This window comes from Scylla paramamosain, chromosome 22, assembly GCF_035594125.1.
Source record: "Scylla paramamosain isolate STU-SP2022 chromosome 22, ASM3559412v1, whole genome shotgun sequence".
Taxonomy (NCBI): domain Eukaryota; kingdom Metazoa; phylum Arthropoda; class Malacostraca; order Decapoda; family Portunidae; genus Scylla; species Scylla paramamosain.
In genome coordinates, this window is record NC_087172.1 from 21,254,930 (window position 1) to 21,264,929 (window position 10,000).

Consider the following 10,000-nt stretch of genomic DNA (forward strand, 5'->3'; position numbering starts at 1 on the left):
AAGGAAAGATAGTGAATGAACGAATGAGTGAATGAAAAGGAGTGTTCAGGTGTTGAGTGTGGGCATGTGAAGTTGTAGTGTTGCGTGTACATTACAAACATAAGAACATATAAGAACGTAAGGAAAGCTGCAGTAAGCTTTCAGGCCTGCACGTGCCACTCCCTGCGTGAAACCTGCCTACAGACCTACCTGCTTTCAATATCCAATCCTCATCCATACATTTGTCTAACCTCCTTTTAGAATTTCCTGTTAAGTTGACACTAACAGTCTGGTTACTGAGTCTACTCGTATTCTGTTCATTTACCTCTCCAGTTTCTTCCCATCTCTATTTTTCACACACACACACACACACACACACACACACACACACACACACACACACACACACACACACACACACACACACACACACACACACACACACACACACACACACACACACACACACACACACACACACACACACACCTCTCAGCAGTTTCTTGCAGGCCGCTTCGTCAAGTCGAGTGAGTGTTGCATCGCTGCATTTCTGATAGTCCAATGCGCACAAGTTGTTGTAGATGTTGTTGTCAGAGCCACACACGCGCGTCTGTTTCTTCACAACAAAGCAGTGGCTGGAACAACTTGAATCTGGTGAGGCGGGAAGGCAAGGTGTGAGCAGCCACGTATTGGAGGGCGAGTGATGTACTGTACGCTGCAAGTAATTATGATAATGGTGGTGATGATGATGATGATGGTGGTGGTGGTGGTGATGATGATGGTGATGATGAATAAATAGATAAATGAAAGTGATCTCAGCATTGGTTACACACACACACAAACACACACATACAAACTAATTTCAAGTGGTAGCAGTAGTAGTAGTAGTTCTAATAGTAGTAGTATAGTAGTAGTAGTAGTAGCAGTAGTAGTAGAAGTAGCAGTATTAGTAGTAGTAGAGGTACATACCCTTTACACCGGGCATCGCTGCCACCATCACCACCACCGCCGACAGCAGAATAAAGTGCCTCATGTTTTCCAGAAGTTACCAGGAAAGTTAGGAATCTGCAAAGGAAAAAGTATAATCCCATTGCGAGAAAGTCATATGGAAAAGCTTCTTTTACAGTGCTAATGACAGATTAACAAGATTTCTACGTTATTAACAGGGAAGACACTCTTAGGAACCTGACTAATCATCTCTGTGGCCTTTGAAAATAGTCGTGGAGAGAGAGCAAAGTATTTTTAAGGATATTTTTGTGGTTATAGTGACAGATTAACAAGATTTCTACGTTATTAACAGGAAAGCACTCTTGGGAACACGGTTAATCATCTCTATGGACTTTGAAAATAGTCGTGGTAAGAGGATAAAGAAATTTTACGATTCTAGTGACAGATTAACAAGATTTCCACGTTATTAACAGGAAAAACACTCTTGGGAACCTGACTAATCATTCTGTGGACTTTGAAAACAGCCGTGGTGAGGGAGCAGTGTTTCAGAATATGGGCCAGAGTGTTGGAAACGTTATACTCTGTGTCTCCCTCATACACACACACACACTCACACTCACCTGAGCTCACTCACTCTGAAGGCTGGACAGATAAGGAGACGAGACGCTGCTTCTATTTATTTCAGCTCATGACGTCATTCGGTCACGTGATTATCACTGGAAATGTATGTAACTGATAACGGCTGTACAAGTGTGAGTGTGTGTGTGTGTGTGTGTGTGTGTGTGTGTGTGTGTGTGCTGTGAAACTGAATGTCAATGACGATAAAGATGATAATGATAAGAATAATAATAATAATAATAATAATAATAATAATAATAATAATAATGATAATAATAATAAAAATAATAATAATAATAATTATTATTATTATAATAAGGAGTAGTAGTAGTGGTAATAGTAGTAATAACAACAACAAAAATAATAATGATAATAATAATAATAATAATAATAATAATAATAATAATAATAATAATAATAATAATGATATTAATAATAATAATGATAACTTTAATTATAATAATCTTCTTTTTATTATTATTAACAGTAATAGTAAGAACAACAGCAGTGATAATGATAATAATAATAACAATAAATAAAAAAAAAATAATAATGATAATAATAATAATAATAATAATAATAATAATAATAATAATAATAATAATAATAATAATAACAACAACAACAACAACAACAACAACAACAAAAAGAATCTGTTGTTTCCCCTTCGTCCTTTCAGTGATGCCAGGCTCGGCTCCACGCAGCCGCTCGTTCTTTAGTTACACAAGCAGTGCAGGACAAGCCTCCTACAGCTTCCCTCGGTATCCCTTGTCGTCGTCCTGGTCTCTCCCCTCTCCTCTCCTGCACAAAGTAAACCGCCATGCTTATTTCTGTCCGGCGCATTTTTTTGTGTGTTTATTTATTGTTGTTGTTGTTGTTTTTGTTTTTGTTGTTGTTGTTGATGTTGTTATTATTATTGTTATTATTATTATTATTATTATTATTATTATTATTATTATTATTATTTTTATTATTATCATTATTATTACTATTATTGTTTCCATCGTGTGTGTGTGTGTGCGTGTGTGTGTGTTTGTGTGAGAGATTAATGGGGAGGTGGGAGTTTCGGTGCACCTGTGTATTCTGCTTTCTTTATCCACTCTCTCTCTCTCTCTCTCTCTCTCTCTCTCTCTCTCTCTCTCTCTCTCTCTCTCTCAAGCCTTTAATCAATACGATCCGGTACCCAACACTTAGGACTTTGAAACACCTTTCCCTCCTTGACTACATAAACGTGAGCAGCTGTGATTCATGCACCTGATTCAATTACGGTCCGGTTCCGTCAGGTACAGGTGCAGGGTGCCCCCCCCGGTGGGTGACGCGCGTGCCGAGTGTCGGTGACGGTCCAGGACGTGGCTTTGTTTAGATGGGAGTGTGTGCAATAATAATAATAATTATTATTAATATTATTGTTATTATTATTATTATTATTATTATTATTATTATTATTATTATTATTATTATTATTATTATTATTATAATTATTATTTTTATTGTTGTTGTTGTTGTTGTTGTTGCTGTTATTGTTGTTGATGATGATAATGTTGTTGTTGTTGTTAATTTGTTATTGTTGTTATCATCATTAATGTTATCATTGTTATTATTATTATTATTATTATTATTATTATTATTATTATTATTATTATTATTATTATTATTATTATTATCATTATTATTATTATTATTCATGTTAGTTGTCATTAATTATTACTATTATTCTTATCATCATCAATTATGAAACTCCATTTGTGTTAAAGCTGTGTATTTTACAAACCATTGTTATTGGTCTGCTTAGAAAAACTATCGAAAAGTTTGTTGCCAAGAGAACAAGCTAACCTTTATACTCCATCAGGAAATTAAGGAACATAACAACCTGTACTGACACACCGGGGAGACGCGGCGCTGAGACACACCCGGGAAGAGCCTCCTCAAGAAGTTAACCCTTGGAACATGTTGAATTAGTCCACTTCAACTTTACATCGGACCAAATTAAATACTTTTAGACCGATGATTTTGCTCGCCACAACACACAGCTCCCTGACTTTAAGACAGCACCCGTGAAGCTTCGTGAACTCGTGAAATCTCAGCCTGAAATAAAAGTGTAAGAGAGCCACCGGACTTGAAGGGTTAAGGAGCGGTTCACGGCCAAGGAGGAAAGTTCAAAAGGCTTGGATTAAATTTTTTTTTCTTTTTTTCACACACACACACACACACACACACACACACACACACACACACACACACTTCTAACCAGCCAATCAAACATCACTGAAAGTATGTGGACGACTGCACCGTGGTCGTCCCAGTTTCCACCAAGAACCCGGACTACTCGCCACTGCAAGCAATTCTGGAGCGACTGCAGACGTGGACGGAGGAGAGCAGGATGACCATCAACCACAGGAAAACTGTGGTGATGCATTTATGTACCTCCTCTGTAGCAGTCCCCCCTCCCCAGCTCACAGTGGGCCCTCACCCCTTCCAGGTGGTCCGATGTGCCAAGCTTCTCGGAGTCACGGTGGACGACCAGCTGACCTGGAAGTAGCATGTCGCCAGCACCGTAAGATCAGATACCTACAGGCTGTACATGCTGCGCAGACTCAGGTCACTGGGGACGCCGACAGATGAGTTAAGGGGGGTGCACCTCACCTCCATCCTCCCCAAACTCATGTACGCCTCCCCAGCGTAGTCCTCCTCCCTCACACACACTCAACAGCTACAGCTAGAGAGCGTATAGAAAAGGGCGTGCAGGGTCATTCTTGGCCCTGCCTACACCACCTATGAAGAAGCCCTGACCACCTTGAGTCTTTCCAGACTATCCACCAGGCACCGAGAGGCTCTGGAGAAGTTTGGAAGGGAACTACTGCATCATCCACGTCTCAGAATCATGCTGCCGCCTGACACGCCTCGCCTGGTCCGTGCCACCAGGCATCACAACAAGATAACGCCCCTAAAGGCGCCGCGCACGAACCGGTACAGACTCAGTGCGATTCCCACCATGGTGCGAGCCATCAATCAATAGTCCCTTCTAGATTAGACTCTCCTTTAGGATTAATGTTAAGTATTTCCCCACCCCCTCTGTACATTTTCAGTTTGTTAACTGCCTAAATAATAAACCGTTTATTATTATTATTATTATTATTATTATTATTATTATTATTATTATTATTATTATTATTATTATTACTATTATCATTATATACACATACATACAGACATGCAGATAGACAGATACGTAGCAACACTAAGTCAGCTAAAGTCAGCATTTTGCAAATTTACTTATAGAAGGTCCTCAAAAAAAAAATAAAATAAAAAATGGTGTGTGTGGTGGAAACGATCAACGTAGAAATGAGAGAGAGAGAGAGAGAGAGAGAGAGAGAGAGAGAGAGAGAGAGAGAGAGAGAGAGAGAGAGAGAGAGAGAGAGAGACCCTAAGAACGGCATCCCCTTATCTCTTCGTCAATCCACACATCTGCGTCATAGCAAGGGTACGCGTGGCCTTCCAGATGTGTCCTGCACCAGAACCACAACACAACGCTGACAAGGAAACTGTTTTAGTGATGTCATTTGAGTGAAACCTGTCTTGGACCACGCTTGCCACTCAGCCTCGCAGACTCGCAATGTAGCAGTGACCCTTGCTCGTTTTCTCTCAATCACGTCTCTCCTCATGCTTGGCTCGTTTTCTCTCAATCACGCCCCTCCTCATGCATGGCTCGTTTTCTCTCAGTCACGTCTCTCCTCATGCATGGCTCGTTTTCTCTCAATCACGCCCCTCCTCATGCTTGGCGAACACCAGAGTGAGATACTGCTCGCCCTTCACTGCCACCCACGCGCCACCCTCCACTCTTCCCTTACCGGCGCGCCCGCAGGCAGGTTGGGATCTGCCTCACGGTGTCCGGTGCATTTTTAGTGTGATTGTTTTCCTCGTGTATGTTGTCATGTGCCTACACTGCTGGCGTGACAGCTGGTGATGGTGAGAGTGAGGGCCGTACTCTGAAACACTTCTGTCCGCACCTCCACTGTTTGAAGTTACAGGGCTTTTTAAGGGAGTTTCTATGATTCCAGTGAGAGAGTAACAAGACTTCTACATTATTAACAGGAGAAACACTCTTGTGAACCCGGCTAGTAATCTTTGAGCCCTTTCAAAACAGTCGCGGTGAGGGAGCAAAGCGTTTCTGAATACAAGGCTGAGGGTGGCGTGGGCCGTAGGGAAGGAAGAACGGGTGGATGGTCGTGAGAGATGGCGCTCTATGGTCACCGACGGTCTTCAGTATCTCTCACTCGTCTTCCTCCATCTCTTTCCCCTTGTATAATTCCCTGTAAACAAATGTTCTGTAGGCCTCCTCTTATTACAAGGCCTAGAAACGATAAGTGGCTCACTCGAATGATTCTCAAGGCTTGAAGAGGTGGTGGTGAAGGGGGGGGAGGGGAAAGGCCGACTAAATTAACTCTCCTTACCTTTATTTTTGGTAGTTAATGTTTTATTCTGATGGAAGAAACTTAACTTTCATATTCACATACTTTCTCTTAGTTGGTTCCGTGATTATTTGACCTAAGCTCATTATCTCCCTGTGTTTTGCCCAGGTCTCATAAGCCCCGCCCGCTGTACCGACCCACAACCTTTCGTCTTTACCTGCTCCTGCCTTGCAGTGCACAGCTCCGCAGGAAGTGTTCCCCTGCTGTTGTCAGTGAATGGGATGACCTGCAGTAATGGGTGTCACAGTGCAAGGCGTTTATTGTGTTCTCTTTTGACTAGCGTTCTTTCACGTAGGCAAGAATTAGTTGGATTTTAACGGTGCTCTCCTCGCTGGGCTGCACACGTGTTCATCTCCCTGTCTCAAACTCCACCACCGTATCCGAATTCTTAAGCTGACTTCATATTGTTCCTGTCGTTCCATGCACAGCTCTTTAAGGATCTATCAAGTTGAAGTGTAAAATAAATGAAATAAAGTCACCTGCATTTAATACAAGAGCCAGCGTGACACCTGCACCAGGAAGTGTCGCGCAGAAAAGTTAGAGAAAAAATTATAATATAACAGAAGGGAAAAAAATGTACATGAAATTAGGTAAGGTAATAGAAAATAAAATTTTAGTCCATTGTTAACTTGCCTACCTCCTCAAGGTAACCTGGCCAGTAGAAATGTGAAAAAAAGAAAATGTGCAAGTGTGTAAGTGAAGCAATCATGTTTGGTGGAGAGAGAGAGAGAGAGAGAGAGAGAGAGAGAGAGAGAGAGAGAGAGAGAGAGAGAGAGAGAGAGAGAGAGAGAGAGAGAGAGAGAGAGAGAGAATGTATGTTAGGTTCTGAAGGTAGAATCTCGATTCATGAACATTTATCACTCACTCTTGCCACCACCACCACCACCACCACCACTACTACTACTACTACTACTACTACTACTACTACTACTACTACTATTACTACTACTACTACTAGTACTACTACTACTACTACTACTACTATTACTACAGTGACTTAACCCGATGTTAGGAAGGCTACGTGGAAGTTGAATAATCTCACATGTCCACTTCTCCTCCTCCTCCTCCTCCTTCTCCTCCTCCTCCTCCCCTTCCTGTCCCTTCAACCCGCCCTCCCAACCCCCACCACCACCACCACCACGTCCACATTACACTTATAATTATGCATTCTCTCTCTCTCTCTCTCTCTCTCTCTCTCTCTCTCTCTCTCTCTCTCTCTCTCTCTCTCTCTCTCTCTCTCTCTCGCAAATGTGAGGTTTATGGAAAACAGTGTGTGTGTGTGTGTGTGTGTGTGTGTGTGTGTGTGTGTGTGTGTGTGTGTATGTGTGTGTGTATGTGTGTGTGTGTGTGTGTGTTTCTTCGTAATGTGAATGAGTGAGTTGGTTTGTAGCGCGAAGACTTCATGACCCTATTTTTACGACAAGGCGATGCTGCACCATGGTGGCGGTCTCTCTCTCTCTCTCTCCGCCGCTCTCTCTCTCTCTCTCTCTCTCTCTCTCTCTCTCTCTGAAAGACGTCAGAACCGAGAATTTCTTTTCATTTTTTTCATGTTTTTTTTTCTTTTGTGGAGCTGTCAATAAGCTTCTTTCCTTTATTTATTTTTTTCTTTCTTTCTTTCTTTCTTTCTTTCTCTCTTTGTAAAGCCTTTTCCATTTTTCTTCACGCATGCAAGTAAAGATAAATAAACAAAAAAAACACTTATGATGTACTAAAACTCTAACAATGCTTACTGATCATTTATTTGCTTGACAATTGCACTCCTGAGGAAAAGAAAGCAAAGGAACAAAGAAGAGTTAAGAAGTTAACTGCCGTCGTGGCGAGAGTTGTAGTACTGCTGTAGATCTGTGGCATTCGCTTCCTCCTTCAGCGCTGGGTGGCCTCGCAAACCTGGGTAGGCGAGAAGGAAAGGTGTGAGTGAGTGTGTCAGGCAGGTGTTGTGTGGTGGTGTGGTGGGGATGTGAGGTACTGTTGCGTGCATGTTATGTATTCCACCCTCACACACACACACACACACACACACACACACACACACACACACACACACACACACAGTAGCAGTAGTAGTAGTAGTAGTAGTAGTAGCACTTACCCAGCTAGCTGTTCAGTAGTTTGCGGTTCATCTTGGTGTTCATGTTCCTAATTTTCTGGTTTTATTACTGGCCCATCGTTTGTTTCCAGAACTTTTCCATCCATGCCCATCCCAGTTTGCTCCACGTTGGTCATTTTAAGGTTCCTGGCAAACCTTTCTTGACTCGTTTCTTCTGAATGACGATCTGGGCATGCCTTCAGGTTGTCGTCAGCCTGGAAGTCAGGCTCGTTGCAGCGCTTGGCTTCCAGCTCACAGTCGCTGTACAGCATGCCGTCAGCGCCACACAAGATAGTCGGTTTGACTTGCACACAGGTCTGCCGGCACTTTTTCTCTGACAAAGCATGGTCTGTTATCAGTATGGTCTTGGAGTTACTGTTGAGATGAACTCTTACATACTGCAAAGTGAGTGAAGAAGTCATGTGAAGGAAAGATAGTGAATGAACGAATGAGTGAATGAAAAGGTGTGTTCAGGTGTTGAGTGTGGGCATGTGAAGTTGTAGTGTTGCGTGCACATTACAACATAAGAACATAATAAGAACATAAGGAAAGCTGCAGTAAGCTTTCAGGCCTGCACGTGCCACTCCCTGCGTGAAACCTGCCTACAGACCTACCTGCTTCAATATCCAATCCTCATCCATACAATTGTCTAACCTCCTTTTAGAATGCCCTGTTAACTCGACACTAACAGCCTGGTTACTGAGTCTATTCTATTCATTTACCTCTCCAGTTTCTTCCCATCTCTATTTTTCACACACACACACACACACACACACACATACACACACACACACCTCTCAGCAGTTTCTTGCAGGCCGCTTCGTCAAGTTGAGTGAGTGTTGCATCGCTGCATTTCTGATAGTCCAATGCGCACAAGTTGTTGTAGATGTTGTTGTCAGAGCCACACACGCGCGTCTGCTTCTTCACAACAAAGCAGTGGCTGGAGCAACTTGCATTTGGTGAGGCGGGAAGGCAAGGTGTGAGCAGCCACGTATTGGAGGGCGAGTGATGTACTGTACGCTGCAAGGAATTATGATGATGGTGGTGATGATGATGATGATGGTGGTGGTGGTGGTGATGATGATGGTGATGATGAATAAATAGATAAATGAAAGTGATCTCAGCATTGGTTACACACACACACACACACACACACACACATACAAACTAATTTCAAGTGGTAGCAGTAGTAGTAGTAATTCTAATAGTAGTAGTATAGTATTAGTAGTAGCAGTAGTAGTAGCAGTAGCAGTAGTAGTAGTAGTAGAGGTACATACCCTTTACACCGGGCATCGCTGCCACCATCACCACCACCGCCGACAGCAGAATAAAGTGCCTCATGTTTTCCAGAAGTTACCAGGAAAGTTAGGAATCTGCAAAGAAAAAAGTATAATCACATTGCGAGAAAGTCATACGGAAAAGCTTCTTTTACGGTGGTAATGACAGATTAACAAGATATCTACGTTATTAACAGGAAAGACACTCTTAGGAACCTGAATAATCTGTGGCCTTTGAAAATAGTCGTGAAGAGAGAGCAAAGTATTTTTAAGGATATTTTTGTGGTTATAGTGACCGATTAACAAGGTTTCTACGTTATTAACAGGAAAGCACTCTTGGGAACACGGTTAATCATCTCTATGGACTTTGAAAATAGTCGTGGTAAGAGGATAAAGCAATTTTACTATTCTAGTGACAGATTAACAAGATATCCACGTTATTAACAGGAAAAACACTCTTGGGAACCTGACTAATCATTCTGTGGACTTTGAAAACAGCCGTGGTGAGAGAGCAGTGTTTCAGAATATGGGCCAGAGTGTTGGAAACGTTATACTCTGTGTGTCCCTCATACACACACACACTCATACTCACCTGAGCTCCCTTACTCTGAAGGCTGGACAGA

General features: G+C 42.1%; 2 protein-coding genes across 2 annotated transcripts in view; both read right to left on the reverse strand.

Annotated features, from left to right (window-relative positions):
- The window catches only part of LOC135111787 (four-domain proteases inhibitor-like), a 2,394-nt gene extending 815 nt beyond the window's left edge, over nucleotides 1–1,579 (reverse strand). The window contains exons 1-3 of the mRNA XM_064025498.1: nucleotides 1,548–1,579; nucleotides 949–1,044; nucleotides 469–630 (exon numbers count right to left, since the gene is read on the reverse strand). Of these exons, the coding sequence (XP_063881568.1) occupies nucleotides 469–630; nucleotides 949–1,012 (226 nt within the window). The 5' untranslated portion in view covers nucleotides 1,013–1,044; nucleotides 1,548–1,579. The remainder of the gene's footprint in view (nucleotides 1–468; nucleotides 631–948; nucleotides 1,045–1,547) is intronic.
- Nucleotides 1,580–7,735: 6,156 nt separating this feature from the next.
- Nucleotides 7,736–10,000, reverse strand: part of LOC135111786 (four-domain proteases inhibitor-like) — a 2,274-nt gene continuing 9 nt past the window's right edge. Inside the window, exons 1-5 of the mRNA XM_064025497.1 lie at nucleotides 9,970–10,000; nucleotides 9,378–9,473; nucleotides 8,895–9,056; nucleotides 8,104–8,434; nucleotides 7,736–7,901 (exon numbers count right to left, since the gene is read on the reverse strand). The exon at nucleotides 9,970–10,000 is cut by the window's right edge and continues 9 nt beyond it. Coding sequence (XP_063881567.1) covers nucleotides 8,151–8,434; nucleotides 8,895–9,056; nucleotides 9,378–9,441 — 510 coding nt within the window. The 5' untranslated portion in view covers nucleotides 9,442–9,473; nucleotides 9,970–10,000 and the 3' untranslated portion in view covers nucleotides 7,736–7,901; nucleotides 8,104–8,150. The remainder of the gene's footprint in view (nucleotides 7,902–8,103; nucleotides 8,435–8,894; nucleotides 9,057–9,377; nucleotides 9,474–9,969) is intronic.